At 39.2% G+C, this 19174-nt stretch overlaps 1 protein-coding gene across 1 annotated transcript in view; it reads left to right on the forward strand.

Moving 5' to 3' along the window:
* The window catches only part of ST7L (suppression of tumorigenicity 7 like), a 98866-nt gene that overhangs the window by 74265 nt on the left and 5427 nt on the right, over positions 1-19174 (forward strand). Inside the window, 1 exon segment of the mRNA XM_031936426.1 lies at positions 3805-3944. Coding sequence (XP_031792286.1) covers positions 3805-3944 — 140 coding nt within the window.

Raw genomic sequence — 19174 nt, forward strand, 5'->3', positions numbered from 1 at the left:
GACAAGATTAGGTTGTGTAAATAAAATTGCCAGTGGTCCTCATATATCTTCCTCTGTACATCTCAAAAAACAGACTTGGGAGTCATCATTTTCTAAGTAGCAAAAGAAGTCCTAGGCATAAATGAAATCACTGAGGAAAACTGTATGCAGTGACAATTGAACTGAGGGTGGAACCATGGGTGCATTCCTTAGACAGAAATGTCTAAGGAATGAGTGGCAGAAAGAGTTGAAGATTCAGTGAAGAGGTTGTCGGAGAGACAGGACAATAACTAAAACTAGATATCCTAGAACTAAAAGGAAGAAGAAATTTCCAAGTAAGGAGGAGCATCTGAGATAATAGGTAAGGTAAATACTAAGAAGAATTCATTGACTCTAGCAATTAAGATGTCATTAATGAGAGAAATTTTATTTTTCTTTCTAAAGTGGTGGTAGTGGTAGTTGTTCTTACTGTTTTTCTATTTAAACAGGAACAAGTATATTTAAGGTAAAAGAATGGACCTTAAATTATGGAACGTCATGATGTATGCAAGAGTGTATTATATTAAGCTAATACATTTAGCCTAAGATAATGCCCTCCTTTGTAAATTATTACAAAGGTTGTCTAATATCAGGCCAATTTTACATAGTAATATGAATAAAATCAGGGTTATTATCATGTTGTCAAAGCCATAAGCTATAAGACCAGTTAATTTTGGCAAGCCTTTATGAATTCCAACTCCATACAGGGTGCAAACTCCAGAAGGTAGGAGAGGGATAATATGCTGGGGGGTTTTGTTTGATTATATTTTATGTTCTTAGAGTATTTTTTCTGTCTGTGGCTGTGGTAGAATGAACAAATTGTTAACAATATGGAGTTTTAATACCCAGGAGTACTTAATGTTTTTTGTTTTTAATTTTCCTTCAACCTTGATATGACTTACTGCATTCTGGAATTTGCTTATGGACCTCATAAGTTCAGAGTTGAACTATTCCCCTAGTTCACATAGCTATTTAGTCGTCTTTTATGCCTTCTGATAAATTTTTCTCTACAAGCCAGTGATGAAATTTGAACTTTCGTTCCAAGGGAGTGTTTCTGTAATAGTCAGTCATCTATTATTTTGATGTGTTAGCCAAACATTGACTGACAAATGAATCTACAGAAAGCAATCCAGAAAGAAATAATTAGGTCTCTCTTACAGTATAAAAATCTCATATTTCAGGAAATTTCCTTACTAAAGTTATGCAGTTTTCTACCTTATAAACTGAGAATAATACTACTATCTCTTACGGTTACTGAAAAGAATTAAATGAGTTAATATAAATTAAAGTTCTTTATAAACCATAAAATGCTATATAGGTTAGCTAATATTATTAAATTTGCTGTATTGTATGTGTTTCCCACCTTCTTGAATTCCAGGGTTTGTTTCTCTTGATTTGAAGTTGGGAAGAAGAAGAAGTTGGCCTCTCCCAGCTGAGAGACAGGGCAAAGGGGACTGCTGACTGATTCTTTGGGTGCTGAAAGCACAATGTTCTCTACAGTTTCTAATGTTTCTACCTTTTAAAACTTCCATTTTGATGTGCTTTTACTTTAAACAAGGCTCAAGATTCTGGAAATTTTCTGGATTTTTAATGAGTTTGTGTTTTGGTATATACTTTCTGAATATAGTAAAATAAAAATTAAAATATAGCTGTTGAAGGAAGCTTAGGTGTAATCTCTGTGAATCATTATATTTTAAAAGTGAAATTTATAGCTGACCTTGGTTCAGCACAAAATTAGTCATCCCTTACTAATGCAGGATATTACATCAGAAATTCCTGGGTTAGTATCCAGCCCTAAGTGGTCAACTTCCTGGCCTAATGAAGTCCCAGAATAGCTCTCAGTTTAGCAGACATTTATTGAGCACCTACTGCATGTTAAGTACTCTAATAGGCTCATCTCAGTATTGTTATTCAAGTATTTTCAAATTTCAAATAAAATATAAATACTTGAGTATAATTGATAATGAAATATCCAATCACTAGAATAATAATAGCTGAGTAAATGTGTAAATATGGTAAAATAAGATAAGGGACTTTACTTATGGTCAGAGTCCTAGGCCTTTGGTTTGCTAGTTTAGGTTTTGTTTTGTTGTGTTTTGTTTTGAGATAGTGTCTTGCTCTGTTGCCCAGGCTAGAGTACAGTGGCATGATCTTGGCTCACTGCAACCTCCACCTCTCAGGTTCTAGCCATCCTCCTGCCTCAGCCTCCCAAGTAGCTGTGACTACAGGTGCACATCAACATGCCTGGCTAATCTTTCTATTTTTAGTAGAGATGGGGTTTCCCTATGTTGGCCAAGCTGGTCTCAAACCCCTGACCTCAAGTGATTCACCCGCCTTGGCCTCCCAAAGTGCTGGAATTACAGACATGAGCAACCATGCCTGGCCTACCTACTCTATTTATTTATTTATTTATTTTTGAGACAGAGTTTTGCTCTGTTGCCAGGCTGGAGTGCAGTGGCGTGATCTCGGCTCACTAGAGCCTCTGCCTCCCGGGTTCAGGCAATTCTTCTGCCTCCGCCTTCCTAAGTAGCTAGGACTAAAGGCGCATGCCACCACGCCCACCTAATTTTTATATTTTTAGTAGAGACGGAGTTTCACCATGTTGGCCAGGATGGTCTTGATCTCTTGAGCTCGTGATCCTCCTGCCTCGACCTCCCAAAGTGCTGGGATTGCTGGGATTACAGGCATAAGCCACTGCTCCCGGCTTACCTACTTTAGTTTTTACAGTGCCTAATGAAATGCCACATATATAAACACATTAATAACTGGGTAAAATTATTAACTGATCGTTCTAGGGAATCACCAATGACGTATCTGCCTCTTTCTCCATACTAGTTTTTGAGCTCCCAAAGAACAATAATTAATAACAACTCAAGTCCAGGTGTGGTGGCTCACACCTGTAATCCCAGCACTTTGGGAGGCCAAGGTGGACTGATCACTTTAGGCCAGGAGTTTGAGACCAGCCTGGCCGACGTGGCAAAACCCCTCTCTACTAAAAATACAAAAAAGTAACTGGGCGTGGTGGCCTGTGCCTGTAATCCCAGCTACTTGGGAGGCTAGGGCACAAGAGTCACTTAAACCTGGGCGGCAGAGGGTAGCAACTCAGATTTATTTATTTATTTAGAGACAGATCTGTCACCCAGGCTGGAGTGCAGTGGAATGATCATAGCTCACTGCAACCTCAAACTCCTGGGCTCCAGTGATTTTCCCACCTCATCCTCCTGCGTAGCTGGGACTACAGGCACACACCACCATGCTGGGCTAATTTTTAAAAATTTTTAAGAGATAGGGGTCTCACTATTTTGCTTAGACTAGTGTCGAATGCCTGGCTTTAAGCAATCCTCCTCTTCAGCACCCCCAAAGTGCTGGGATTACAGACATGAGCCGCCACCCGTGGCTGCAACTCACATTTATTAAGCACTTAAAATGTTCATCATTACAACTCTCCATAGCAACTTCTAGACGGTTTAGCAACTTATTCAAGATTACATAGCTAATAAGTGACAAAGCTTTTTTTTTCAAAATCACCTCAGCATGACTTTGTAATCAGTGTTCTTTCCCATGATGCCATCCTGTTCCCACGCCCAGCAGAGCTGTCTGTTTAGATATGCTGTTGATGCTGGGATAAGTGATGGATAACTGTCTTCTACCTTGCTTAGCCAGAGACTTGGTTTTTAAATTTTTTTTTCTTTTTCGTTTTTAAAAACAGATTTCATTTGAAAAGATTAAGACTTATTTACATGTTATTCTGAAATAAAATTGATTCTTACCTATTCTCCATTGCAGCCTTTCATCATGTTTCTGTTTACCCAAAGAAGGAGCTTCCTTTGTTCATCCATTTCACAGCAGGATTTTGCTCTTCTACAGCAATGATAGCCATTCTCACACACCAGTTTCCTGAAATCATGGGTATTTTTGCTAAAGCTGTAAGTATGATCTCAAGGACTTGTGTAGATTATTTGTAAAACACACAAGAAACCATCTCTGATCTGCCTGTGCTAACTCAGCTGAACAGTGGAAGATATTTGTTGTAAGTTAAAGGAATTGATTTGTATAGCTGCTGCCATAAATATGTCAAACATAAATTTTTGGTGATTTGAGCTACTTCTGTTGCTTAAAAGTTTAAAGAATACAATATAAGATTATAACAGTATAACATTATAAAGTTTGCTCTTATAGATCACTTTTGATGATAAACATAGCATTTGTTACTATCTTTGGTATTTTAAAAAATACCCTATTTTGGAAACAAACCCTTTGATTTTTTACATTTAAATGGAATCATTAGTTCTCAGGATTTGTTGAACTTTACACTCAAGAGCACAACTAGGATGGATAATAAGTACATAAGGCAGGGGGACAGATGAGACATTGGTCCCTAGGTACAGAATGTGCCTATGTCTCAAAGATTCTCCAAGTTATTGTGTCTGTTTGTTCTTACTGACCTTCCCCAGACTTGGATATAGAACCATGTGTAGATCTTTATTTTCATTTTTACCCTTTAGTTTTGAACTGCTTCCCCAATTCCTGAACCAGTTAATACTTGAGGACAGATATTAGAGTGGGTATCCCATCACTATTGACTTTTTTTTTTTTTTGAGATAAGGTTTCACTCTGTCATCCAGGCTGGAGTGTAGTGGTACGATCTCAGCTCACTGCCGCCTCTGCCTCCTGCGTTCAACAGTCCTCCTGCTTCAGCCCCCCGAGTAGCTGGGACTATAGGCATATGCCACCATGCCCAGCTAATGTTTGTATTTTTTGTAGAGGCAGGGTTTTGCCGTGTTGCCCAGGCTGGTCTTGAACTCCTGGGCTCAAGTGATCTGCCCACCTCGGCCTCCCAACGTGCTGGGATTACAGGCATGAGCCGCCATGCCCAGCAACTATTTACTCTTCTATATAAACTTGTTTGTTAATGTTACTGGCTCAAAGTAAAATTAGCAAAGATAATTGCCTTTAAGTCTCCAAGCCTTTTTCTTTTTTTTTTTTGAGATGGAGTCTTGCCTAGTTGCCCAGGCTGGAGTGCAGTGGCATGATCTCAACTCACTGCAAGCTCCACCTCCCGGGTTCACGCCATTCTCCTGCCTCAGCCTCCTGAGTAGCTGGGACTACAGGCGCCTGCCACCATGCCCAGCTAATTTTTTTGTATTTTTAGTAGAGACAGGGTTCCACCATGTTAGCCAGGATGGTCTCAATCTCCTGACCTCATGATCCACCCGCCTCGGCCTCCCAAAGTGCTGGGGTTACAGGCGTGAGCCACCATGCCCAGCCTCCAAGCCTTTTTAAAAATGCATCTTTCTTGTACATCTTTGCATTTCTACCAGGTAATAAGAGTTAAAACCCAAAAAGAAAATGCTGATTAATTATATTCCCAAAAATAAAAACACTGAGAACCATGGAAAAACTAGTCCTTACTTGGTAATGTATTTTCTGTATTTTTCTCTATATGCCTCCATTCTAACTTGTTTCCTCACAGTTTCTTTTTCTGCCTTAAGAATAGTTTATTTTGTGCCTTAAAGATTAGTTGGCTTTCTTCTGGCACCAGTGGTAAGAGCAGTGGTTTCCCTTTTTCCCTGAAGGTCAGCCATATAATGTGTTAAGTTGCCACTGGCTGTAGGCCTAGGAGTCTGAGTCTGCACTTGATTCTGGGTCAAACTTCAAGAAGAATGACTTTCCACTGTTGTTCAGGGAGTATAGCTATTTGGTTTGGAAACTGACTATTCTATTTCTTTTTAGTGTAAAATGAACACTCAGTGATCACACTCGTAATTGTTATTTGCAATAGTGCTAATAGTTGAGTGAGTGCATCTCAAACTTAAATAACCTTACTTTGTAATCTGGCATGGAATAAAAATGGCCTAGAAAGAGAATTCCATCCATTTAATAGCTGGAAAGAAAATGTGCAACTGTGTATGTGAGATCACAGGCAAGCAATGGGAGAGATGATTCTTGGATTTGTCTCAGGCAAGTGGAGTGGGAAGGAAGTGAAATAGAGCAAGGAGGGAGATCTAGAATCTGAAATAGATCTATACCAACTGTTAGTAGTGTATTTCCATGGGGTACTAGCTACAATTGATGTATATAGTGTCTGCCTTTACCTAGGCAGTCACTAATGGCACCAGAAGAACCTTTATGATTACATAGCATAAGTTCCTTGACACTCCTCTAGCAGAGACAGAGAATGAATAATTGCATGTTTTAAAGTGGAAGCTTCTTTTGCAGACCAAAAGTTATTGATATACTGCTTTTCTAGTTGATGGATAATAAACAAGCATTTATTTTGGTGTCTGTATAGGTGATGGTATATAGTGTTAAGAATGTGCCTAATGGTAAAACTTTTAGAGCCCCATTTTTATCCCTGTGGCCCTTATATGTACATTTTAAAACCCTAAAGGCTAAGTATTTACTGAAAGTTCCTGCAAACCAGTATTTGTGCAGGATTTCCAAAGTCAGGTTCCATTTAAGAGTTAATGGGAAATGACTGTGGTATGGGCAGTTTCCAGCTTTTTTTTCTTTTTCTTTTTCTTTTTGAGACAGAGTCTCGCTCTGTCACCCAGGCTGGAGTGCAACCATGTGATCTCAGCTCACTACAACCTCCGCCTTCTGGGTTCAAGCAGTTCTCCTGCCTCAGCCTCCTGCGTAGCTGGGACTATAGGCACGTGCCACAACACCTGGCTAACTTTTGTATTTTTAGTAGAGATGGGGTTTTGCCATGTTGGCCAGGCTGGTCTCGAACTTCTGGCCTCAGGTGATCAACCCACCTTGGCCTCCCAAAGTGCTGGGACTACAGGCGTGAGCCACCATGCCCGGCCAGTTTCCAGCTTATAAACACAATGTGTTAATACCTTTATAGATAGACAAACAGCAAGGGAACTAGAGGTTTAAATTACACTTCTTTGCCACTTCATAGAGTATGCTTTATGCAGTAGGAGCATCACCATCACCCAGGAGCTCATTAAAAATGCATAACTTCAGGCACCACTCCAGACCTTCTGAATCAGAATCTGCATTTTAACAAGATCCCCAGGTGATCCTATATATACATTTAAAACTTGGGGAAACTTGCTGTACTCTGCGCCCAATAAGAGGAATTTAGAACAGCTCAATAGTGCTGCCTTGTCAAGGTGGAAAAGAGGCAGCATTGCAGAGTGGTTATGAAATAGACTCTGGAGGCAGGCTGCTTTGCTTTGAATTCTAGCCCTGAAACACTGCTGTACAACATCAGGTAAGTTACTTAACCTTTTCTAGCCTTAGTTGTAAAATGAGAATAATACTACCTCTCATGGGTTTTGGTGAGCGTTAAATGACTTTAAAAGATTCAAGTGTTAGGAAGGACTATGTCTACCCACAGTAAAAACTAGGTGAGTGTTAGCTGTTGTTGCTACCTTCATTGTCATCATCATCACCAAAGTGCAACAATAGTGGGAAACCCTACCTCCTTCTTGTTTAAAGGAGACATGTCCTAACAGTCAGCTCAAAATGCATTTTTCCGTAGAAACTGTAGTATAAATAGTAGTTGGGTATAATTTTAAAAACACTATTAGTAGGCCAGGTGCAATGGCTCTCCTGCCTGTAATCCCAGCACTTTGGGAGGCCAAGGCAGGTGGATTGCTTGAGCTCAGGAGATCATGACTAGCCTGGGTAACATGGTGAAACCCCATTTCTATCAAATATACAAAAAAGTTAGCCAGGCGTGGTGGTGTGCACCTGTGGTCCCAGCTATTCAGGAGGCTGAAATGGGAGGATCGCTTGAGCCTGGGAGGTGGAGGCTGCAGTGAGCCAAGATTTCACTATTGCACTACAGCCTGGGCAACAGAGCAAGACCCTGTCTCAAAAAAAAAAAAAAAAAACACTGTTACTACTATGCTTCTGGCACATTATGTGTATATGAATGTAGAAAGTGAAGAAATGTTTCAGGTTCTGAGCAACTACCTTGTAGAACAGAACCTGTTGGTAAGTTACAAATTGTCTGTGTTAGCATTTCCAGTTAGCTCAGATATTTGATGGCCAAATAAAGTAGAAATTGATGAAGAATCTTTGAGACATACTTGTTGTATTTCAGAAGACAGACTTCTTAAAATTTTCCTAAATTTCTTTATTGTTACCATTGTCTCTTTCTTATCTAATATCTTTTCGTAATAGCTCACATGCCAGAGCAAATTGAATTTGAATTTCTTAAAATGCATTTGTTACAAAAATTGCGTTATTGTGAGGCCAGGCAGTGGAGACTGATTTTAAATAATTCTCACTGTACATCAGATTTAGAGAAATGAAAGGGAATTAACTAGAATGGCTAATGGTTTTAATGCCTCTTCTTTTGCATGGTATAAGGCTATGTGGAATAAGACTTCATTTTTAGCAAGTTAGGATTTTTTCCCCCTCATTTTTCTCCTGGCTGAGATGAAAACCTAGTCTGACATTAGACACAGAGCAATGAAAAAGTGTTGCATAAATCCCTGGAGATGTGGAATGTGCTTATATCAGAGCTGATATTCTCTAAGGCCAGAATTCCTGAAAAAGGAAAAATTGCTTTTAAGTGGTAGGTCATTTTCTCACCTGCTTTGAAGCCTGCTGGATTAAATATGAGAGTTCAAAGTAAGGGTAGCCAGCAAACCAACTGAACTGGAATCTGATTCTGCTTATCTGAAAGGAGCTTCTTTATTTAAGAACAGCACTGCCCTCTCCTTAGAGAACCAATCTTCTACTCTGGCCCCTTTCATTTCTCTCTTGCAAGAAAAGTGTTCTTCTTAGCAAGGCTTGGGAGGGTGTTATCACAACCGTGAAAAGACTTAAAGATGGTCTTGGGGGTTTCACTAACTTATTGATAAACTCAGGCTTGTGGTATGTGACTTTAGTGTTTTGAATTCAGAAGTGTGTTTAAATATAAAAGTCCCTAGTTGGGGCCAGGCATGGTGGCTCACGCCTGTAATCTCAGCACTTTGGGAGGCTGAGGCCTGGGGATCACTTGAGGTCAGGAGTTAGAGACCAGCCTGGCTAACATGCTGAAACCCCGTCTCTATTAAAAATACAAAAAAAATTAGCTGGGCCTGGTGGCGCTTTCCTGTAATCCCAGCTACTTGGGAGGCTGAGGCAGGAGAATTGCTTGAACCTGGGAGGCAGAGGTTGCAGTGAGCCAAGATCGCATCACTGCGCTCCAGCCTGGGTAACAGAGTGAGACTCCATCTCAAAAAAGAAAAAAGTCCCTAGTTTGGTTTTAACTAAACAGGGTAGTCTTTGCAGTTTTGGCAGAAAAGGGTGTTACAGGTAAAGGTAGGAATCAGAGATTCGCAAATAAATTATCTGTTTTAGTACAGCAAAACTTTGTTGAAGTCTGTTTTACTGAACGCATATTGTAGCTGTGCTGCAGTGGGAATGGGCTTTGTTTCCACATACTTCTACTAATCTTTATGTGGGAAAATGTGGTTGGACATGCCAATGATGAATTTCTGAGCAACTCATAATTGGCTGGCTCCACTGTAACTAGGGCCTTACAATCTGCTTGATTAATTCTTTAAGGACTACATTAGCCAAGTTGCATGATTTCCAAAGATATAGAAGGTCAGATGTTACACTAACAAAGAACCTCTCTACAGAATGTCTCACTGGGGTTTCTTTAGCCCCTTCTCAAAAATAATTAAAATTTTTCTTCCCAAATTACATTTTGAAAAGAATAAGCAGATAAAAATGCCAAGTGTCTTTCACTGAAAAGTGAACAAAACTTTTTTGGGAAGATTTGTCCACTATTCTTACCATTTTTTTCAGGGAAAAGAAAGATTGATCTTCAAAACTGGGGGAGTTAATAAACAATTATAACTATATATTAATGTATACCAATTGAAAAATATATGATTTTTTAAAGGTTCTGAGTTTTCCGTTATTATAACCTGTGACATGATAGTTGTATACTTCTTTATTAAATACCTAGGGCCACATTCAGAAATTAAATTAATGATTAAAATAAATTTCTTCACTTTGTTTGAAAATGGATTATTTTCAAAGCTATGAGACTTTTTTAGTTCATAAGAACTGATACAGTTTTAAAAACATTTTGAAATGTAACTAAACTTGTATTTCTGTAAAATATTCTATAACCATGCTATTTCCACAGTTATAAATCTGAGTTGTTTCCCAGAGATAATACAGATAATAAAATAAACCTATTGTGTGACAGGTCAAAATTTTTTAATGTTTACATATTTGTTCCATTGTTGGTGCCTCTAAACTCTTTATTTGGCATATTCAATTTTAATTTTCTCTACTAACTGGGATTTTGGATCAAGAGAAAAGATGTTCTCTACCTCCTAGAAGGGTATTTCTCGTGTTTCATCCTTGTTTTTCTCCTTCAAAAAGAACCAAATTAAGAAATTTGTGAAATCGCTAGTATTATTATTCATCCAGATTTTCTAAGCACTGAACTCTTCTAAGAGGGAAAGAAAGAAAATAATAAAAGTTAGGACAATGTACTTTCTTTTTTTTATTTTTTTTTAGGACAGGGTCTCACTCTCTCACCCAGGCAGGAGTGCAGTGTGCCATCTTGGCTCACTGCAACCTGGGCTCAAGTGATCCTCCCACCTCAGCCTCCCAAGTAGCTGGAACTACAGGTGTGTGCCTCCATGCTAGGCCAATTTTTAAAAATTTTTTATAGAGATGGGGTCTCACTTTGTTGCCCAGGCTGGTCTCCAACTCCTGAGCTCAAGCAATCTGTCCACATCGGCCTACCAAAATGCTGGGATTACAGGTTTGAGCCACCGTGCCCAGCCACTTAATGTACTTCTTATTTTATGATGATGATGATGATGATGATGATGATGATGATGATTGAGACAGAGTTTGCCTCTGTTGCCCAGGATGGAGTGCAGTGGCACGGTCTGGGCTCACTGCAATCTCCACCTTCCTGGCTCAAACCATATGCCCACCTCAGCCTCAGCCTCCCAGGTAGTTGGGACTACAATATGTACCACCATGCCTGACTAATTTTTGTATTTTTGGTAGAGACAGGATTTCACCATGTTGCCCAGGCTAGTCTCCAACTCCTGAACTCAAGTGATCCACCCACCTGGGCCTCCCAAAGTGCTGGGATTACAGGTGTGAGCCACTGCGCCCGGCCAACAATATACTTTTTAACGCATGTGTATCTCCTTTCCCCACAGTTCAATTCAGTTTTAAAGTTTGTAGAAAGCATCCTTTTGTTCCCATTAACATGTGCCTGTCAAGTATGAGGTTCACAGAAGCTCTCCCAGAATTTGTTTCACATATGTTTAATCATCTTTTTCCCCCTCGAAGTGAAAATCTCATTGCTAAAGTTTAGGACATCATGTCACTAACTGCTACTGATATATTTATTGCTTAATCATTAGCACTTGGGACACGTGGAGTGCTTAGCAGTTTTTAGAAGAGCTGTGCTTAGATATTGATATAAATCACTCATTCGAAACCCATTCTCCTAGTGATATTATAATTCACAATAGGAAACACTGATCTTTGTTTTAGAAAACATCTCTATCTTGCAGACCCAGCATAGTCCTCTAAATTGGGAGAATCATATAGCATACAGAAGAAAATTATAATATCAAAGAATAGTTTTTGGCTTTTTTCTTGGTGGAGTTTGGCTCCCTTCCCCTACCAATCAAATGAACTGAATTAGTAAGACTACATAATATATTACAATTCTAAACCAAGAGTAACTCAGACTTCAGTTACTTCTTTATTTTCTTAAAGAGATTATATTTGTATTCTCATTTATTCTTACTGGAGCCATTGGAACCTAGACTTACTGAAACCATGGGAACATTATAGATGTAAAGTTTGAGTCATCAAAGTTAAGTGATGTGCCTAAAATTACACAATTGCTAAGATAGCTTATTACTTTTAGTCATGATACATACTTTTGATTTCAATAATATATCACTTCACAGCTCTTCACAGTTTAAGTCTGTTTGATGAACTCCAATGCTTTGAAGAATGAAAGCTGTGCACGGTGGCTGACACCTGTAATCCCAGCACTTTGGGAGACTGATGTGGGAGGATTGCTTGAACCCAGGAGTTCGAGACCAGCCTGGGCAACATAGCAAGAGCTCATAAAAATGAAAAGTAAAAATAAAAACAAATTAGCCAGGCATGATGGCGCACCCCTGTAGTTTCAGCTACTTGGGAGGCTTATTCAGGAGAATCGTCTGAGCCCGGGAGTTGGAGGTTATGGTAAGCCATGATAGCAACACCACATTCCAGCCTGGGACACAGAGCAAGACCTTGTCTTAAATAAATAGGTACATACATACATATATACATTAATTACTTAAAAATAAAGAACACGGCCAGTGGTTCACGCCTGTAATCCCAGCACGTTGGGAGGCTGAGGCAAGCGGATCATGAGTTAAGAGATCGAGACCATCCTGGCCAACATGGTGAAACCCCATCTCTAGTAAAAATACAAAAATTAGCTGGGTGTGGTGGTACATGCCTGTAGTCCCAGCTACTCGGGAGGCTGAGGCAGGAGAATCGCTTGAACCCGGGAGGTGGAGGTTGCCGTGAGCCAAGATCACGCCACTGCACTCCAGCCTGGCAACAGAGCAAGACTCCATCTCAAAAAATAAAATAAAGAACACACATATGCTTTTCTTTCAAACTGGTTCATTCCAATGTCATTCCTCTTACTAGTTAGCTACTTAAGAAAGAATGCCACTTGGTCATTTACATTGCATACTCACGTTACTGCATAAAGGACTTCAGCCTCTCTAAGTGCTTAAAATGTACAATAATACTAAAGAAACAGTAAGCCCTGGTTTGTAATGATTCGGAGGGAATTTGATTCTCAAGTTACTTTTTTAAAGTTTTAATATGAAGTATAAATGTATACCTTATGTTTCAATAGCAGTCTTCTTTCAAAATCAAAAGGCAAGTTTGTGAAGGATTATAGGGGAAAGATAAACTGAACATAATAAACTTTTGGTCTAAAATATCATAACCTGTAAGTTTTTTCCCTAAAGTAGGAATTTTGGGTAGCAGAGGTACTTCTAGTAATTGTATCAATAGCTAGGAAACTTGGGTGTGTTCCTTAATGCTCATGAGGCCTCAATAAAATATTGGGTTTTAATTGGGTGTTCTATCTGAATTTGATGAAATAATAAAATTATCTTTGTTCTGTAATAACATTAAGATTGTCTTAGGTCCTTCTTGACAGTAGCCAGCTTCAAGGAGAGAAATTATTTGGGATTTAATAATACTCAACAAAATTAAGAGTAGGATATTCAGAGAATGCAGAGCACATAATCACCTTCTGACCTCACTCTGTAATTTCAAGCATTCTTGAAATAAAATGTGTATGTACTGTTCAAAGTGTGGAAAAGGGCTGTGCTTCCTTTAAGCACCCTTGCAGATGACCAGTGTGACACAGAAAGATGCAGCTTAGGGGACAATTGGAGAAGGGAGCACATTCTCACACTCTTTGTTAGGAACATGCCAGCTCTTGTCTTCATTTATTCAATATGCTGGAGTCCCAGTTTCTTTCTGAAGCCAGAGTTCATGCTTTTACTCCCAGGTAGCAGCAGCTTTACAATTAAATTTTAATCCGACAGTGTTGTTAGACTCCTATCAAGAGTACAGCCACAGCTGTTCTTGGCAGGCAAATACATTGCTGGTTTTCCTTCAGTCACAGTGAGATAGAAAAATGTTCTCTGTCTAGGGTGTGGACGAAGGCACTTTACTAATCTTATGCATAATTCATCCTTGGTTGCTGGGGCAAAGTTGAAACTTTGCCCTCTGATAAAATTCAGCTGGATATTTTTTATTTATTAGACTCTGATCCCTTAAGGGGTTTAACCCTTATTGGGAGCCCAGGGATTCTAATTCGGCTAAGCCCTAGCTGTGAAGGCTTTTCTAGTTTGCCCTTGGTGAATTTTAGCTCTTGTAATACCACCTTTAAAAAACAAAAAAACAAAAACTGCAGTAGAACATGCAGTTCAGAGAGTCCTGGATACCCTGAAAAGAGTCTTCTTTGAATGTTGGCTTATTGAATGGAAGGACTCCAATAGGGCCTGTCTTGATTTGTTTTCAAAGTTTAGATTTTTAAAGAGCCTCAGCATTTTAAAACATGGTTTTAATTGTTCTGTAACATGCTAAAATATGGTAATGATTGTTTTATAACATATAACAGGTCTTTGCGTTTCAAATTCATTGAGTACCTATGAAGTAAAAAATATAATCCCTGTTCATAAGTAACTCATAGTCTAGTGGTAGGGGGTTTGAGATGGGCATGAAGATGTGTTAGTATAAGGTAGAAGCTGTTGCCACAATATATTAGTTCATTCTTGAATATTCATTTATTTGACTGGAAGGGACTGGTGAGTTATTTTCACATGCCTCCCATAAGACATAGTGACCCAAAAGGTCAATCTAGACTAATAGAGTATGCTTCCTTTCAGAAGAATTTATTTGGTTAGGTCAAGCAAGAACATATAGAAAGAGATATCTTTATTCTTTTTCAAATATGTGATGTGGAGTACTTTCATCTTTATACCCAGCAGCTGGAATTCATCTTTTTGTAAGCAGCGGTATTTATTATAATGTTTATAAAATAGAATTTATCAAAAAATGGGGAGTTCCACAATTCAAAATTTAAGAAATGTCTCACCTCAGATTCACAGAGTAATTGCCATAATGTCTTATGGCATTATGAGTGTATGAGTGTAAAGCTCTACACTCCCATTTTATATTCCTCTTTTATATCCTCTTATTCCTAATAATGACAGATTAATAAGAACTAATAGCCATCCTGGTTTTCAATATGAAACAATGTGATTTCAAGTGAAGCAGAATAGAACAATAAGAGTTAGGACCAAAATTACTTAGTTCTTTGGGCATGTAAGAGAATAGGAAAGAGCTACCCTGAATTTTCCAGAGCTCACTTGATAATGTCAAGAGCTGCAGCTGGCGGTCACTGATTCTGAAAATAGGCACACATCATGTTAATTAAAAAACTAAATAAAAGGATATTGGGATACGGCACTAAAATAAGGTTCTTTTTGCCCTTTCTTTATAGCTGGGTTTTGCTGATCAATTCTGCATTTTTGACAATTCTCCCTCTTTACAGGGAGAACCACCAGTATTATTTTCTCTTTAAGTAACTGAAAAAATATTTCTTATGTTTATTGAGCTGTCTCATTACAGTAACCGACTAGCTGGATCACCGGGGATATATGTTTTAAAATAGGCACAGAGGCTGAGTGCAGTGGCTGACACCTGTAATCTCAATACTTTGGGAGGCCGAGGTGGGTGGATCATCTGTGGTCAGGAGTTCGAGACCAGCGTAGCCAACATGGTGAAACCCCATCTCTACTAAACATACAAAAATTAGCCTGGTGTGGTGGCAGGTACCTGTAATCCCAGCTACTCAGGAGGCTGAGGCAGGAGAATTGCTTGAACCCGGGAGGCGAAGTCCGCAGTGATTCGAGATCATGCCACCGCACTCCAGCCCTAATGACAGAGCGAGACTCCATCTCAAAAAATAAACAGGCACAGAACCTCTCCTTCAATTTACACAAATTAGGCATGTAATCAGTAAATATGGTAAAATGATGAAAGTATACACAGTAGAAGAGCAGGCCCAAGGCTAAATTCTAAACTACTCATGTAAACATCATAATAATACTAGAGAGTTGTAGAGTATACTGATTTAACTCAGTGTTGCAGTAGAAGAAAGGAAGAAAAACTATTTGAACAACTTGGAGGCAGAAAACTGGGGATCTGGCTTTGGAATTTACTTTATTGGTGACTGTTACTTCTCTAGCTTGTCACTCACTTCTCTGAGCTTGTCACACCTACTGGAATAAGCAGAAATTATTATTCTTTGCCTAGGTTAACAAAATATATATCTCCAGATAGTAAGTTAGTTGCATGATGGCATCTTCTAATTCAGAGGTCTAATATGTAGCATATTGGTAAGGAGGCACATTCATATTTCTGGGTGGTAGGCACTTTCATCCATTCATCTGCATTCCTGTTCAAACTAGCAAATGTGTCTGCTAACATTAGGTTGCCAGAAAAAAGATGTAAGTAAACCCCAGTTCCACTGAGCTCCTATGAAGGTACCACCTACTACCATAGGACTTGGTTGAAGATAATGAGCATAGTTACCTTTTTTTTTTTTTTTTTTTTGAACTTTATCTTTCAGATGGCATTGAGAGTAACCATCTGTTTTTTTGGCCTCAAGTTCCACATTGAATTTTTAAAAATCGCATTTTGAGCAATAACATTTCCCTGATTTGCTTAACCAGTTATACAAGTTGAGACTTCTGTCTCTATGCCTATTTTATAATAGCTTCTCTGAGAGAAGAGATGAAAAATAAGCCAGTTAGATATTTTATGAGTATTGAAATCCTTTCCATTCAGAAATGTAAATAAAACAACCAGCATGAGCAATCAGCTTATGTCAGATTCCATGGGTTTATGTTACATAGGGAAATTATAGTGCAACCTGAAACATGCTTCTTAATGAATTCATAGTGCTGTCACAGTTGAATGTAAACCCTTGAGCTTTTCTTTTGTGAAGGGTTTCAGAAATCACCCTTTATAAACTACTTAGGGGAGGGAAGAGAACTAAGATGATACTAACAAATGCTATCACTGTTTTGTGGCTGCCTCCCTTCCAGCACCAAATTTTGCCAGTTAAGTAAAGCAGAAACCTAGAATATGGCACACATTTTGGCTTATTCAATGTGCACACACACACACTCAATGCCACACTGGGTCAGACCCACAGTTCAATACTCTGTTTCTGAAAGTGACACCAGGGAACTGCTTTGGAAGAACAAGATTGCCCTTATGGTTTTTGTCCTCAGAAGTTAGGGAAGTTTGGTTAAGAAGTATGACAAAAGCCCCATAAGTAGCCATTTTTACCTGTAGCAAATGCAGGAAGCTAGACACCTAACTAGAGATCATGAAGTTAGAATTTGTCTCCTACTTTGGCTGCTACTTCAGCACCCGGTAGTAAATTAGAATAAAGTTCCTCATTTATTAGTGAGTTGGTTTTGTAGTCTCTAAAGCTCTTTTGCAGCTCTTCTATTCACTATGGCCTCAGATACGATAAATCTGCTAGCTGCAAAAATTCAATATACCAAGTAGAATATATAGGACCAGTCAAGTTTTAAGTTTGGGAGTGAGGAACATAAGCATGTATTTTCTATTTTAAATTATTTTCTTTTCACATTCTAATTTCTTAAGGGTTTGGCTTGATTTATGCCAGGTTCTGGGCCTGTAAGCCTACATTAATGCATCACAGTACTGGATAGGATATTTGATATCTCTTACTTAGCCCAGAATCTCAAATGATAAGGAGCTGTAGTTAATGATATGTAGCATTTTGTTGAACTTTACAGTGTAGTTCTCATTTAGTCCCTGTGTCTGTAACAAATGGACTCATCCTTGTGCTTTTCCATAGGTACCCTAATGTTTACTGACATAAATCAAGATACTATGTGGCTCTATAGGGGATGCTGAACCATTTGACAGTCTAGGTGCACACAGTCACCTCACATTATTTAAGCCCTGATCTCAGCATTCTAATTTCTCTGTATTCCCCAGTGTATATAATGTGTACTTGCTTGAAATTCCTTATATATTGCTTGTACATTCCTGCTTCTAAGTTTCAGCACATACCAGTTCCTTCTATTTAGAATGCCTTCTTCTGACTGCCCTCAATCAGTTCATAAAACACATAAAGCTATCTTTTAAAAATTCAACTCAAAAGTCACCTCCTGTGGAATGCCATCTCTGATTAATCTCATTAACCTAATTCCTTTATTCTCAGACTTCTGCTTCCTAGTCCATTAAACTGTTTCATTTTCTTGTAATTGTTGCTTCTGTATATTGTCACCCAATAAGCATAATTATTCTAGGAATGATCATCTTCCTCCAGCCTCTTGTGTCTACTTATTACACACAAATATTTTGAAGGCCTATCGATGACCTTTTCAGTTTCCCCAGAGTTCCAGTTCACCTTCCTTACTGTTTCCTTTTACTTCATGGTTACATTCCTAAAGAAGCAGCGCATGTGTTCAGGGTTGGCCTCCACCTCAGCATGTGTGTGGCAGCCTGCTGAATAGATCCCTACACTTGGGAAGGAGTTAACCCTCTAGTTTGACAATCTCTGCATTCTACTTGGACACCTTCAAGAAGTAGATGTGAGACCAGGAGTAGACCTGAAAATGGGAGTAGGTAAATTTCCACAGAAAGCCAAGTTAGCTTTGTCCTTCCTTTATACACAAGACCTATGAAGCTGCTGTCATCAGCAGCTCATTCAACACTCTCCTGCTCTGCCTCTTTTCCAGGAGTCAGGGTTAGTTTAAGAAAAAGCCTCTTGCTAGAAGCCATGACCTCGTACTTTTATCCCCTCCATCTGGTGTGTGGCCTCATTGGGCTGTGCTGCTATGCAGGAGGTGAGCAATGGAATTCTTTAGATGATGACTTCTGAGCCCACATGCAGAGGCAGTTGGGGGTGGGAAGCAGGGAGAACAGTGAGAGCCAAGATCGATGGACCAAAAAGTAAAGTCTGCTTTGGGGAAGTCCTGACTATAGGTAGACTGTTTTCATGAGGTGTTCTTCCCCTAGCTCAAGCAGGGGCCCAGGTCAGGGAGCTGCAGCATCCCAGGTGTATGATTGATGAACATTGTACTTTTCCCTTCTGTCTTAACAGTTGGGGTGCAGGAGTGGGATAGGTAGCCTACGCTGTCTCTAACAGAAAACATTCCAGGATTGAACAGAAGAGTTCCCCTTGCGTACATCATCTTTTGGAGCTGCTCTTACTCACTGTCTTGCACCTAAACAGAGGTCCAAATTTTGGATGGGAGAACAAAGAGAGGTTGAGAGCAGCAAGTGTTTGATCAAGTGAAAATCTGCTGTCTGCCTCATCTCACAGGGGTTTCTCTGCAGGTTTGAGACCCCTTGCCTTGGTGTACACAAGTTGCTTGCATCAGCTTGAGATCCCAGGACCTTTACCAGGCCATGGGTAGGCATCTATCTGGCTTGGCATGGGAGTTTCTTAGGACACTTATTCCCTGATCTTGCTTTCCTGCTTTCCTAACCCAGGAGTTGATAGCATTTTTAAAAGGAGTGAAATCTCAAAGAAAATTCTAATACATACTTTTTTTTTTTTTTTTGAGACGGA

The sequence above is a fragment of the Piliocolobus tephrosceles genome, chromosome 1, assembly GCF_002776525.5.
Source record: "Piliocolobus tephrosceles isolate RC106 chromosome 1, ASM277652v3, whole genome shotgun sequence".
NCBI classification, from domain to species: domain Eukaryota; kingdom Metazoa; phylum Chordata; class Mammalia; order Primates; family Cercopithecidae; genus Piliocolobus; species Piliocolobus tephrosceles.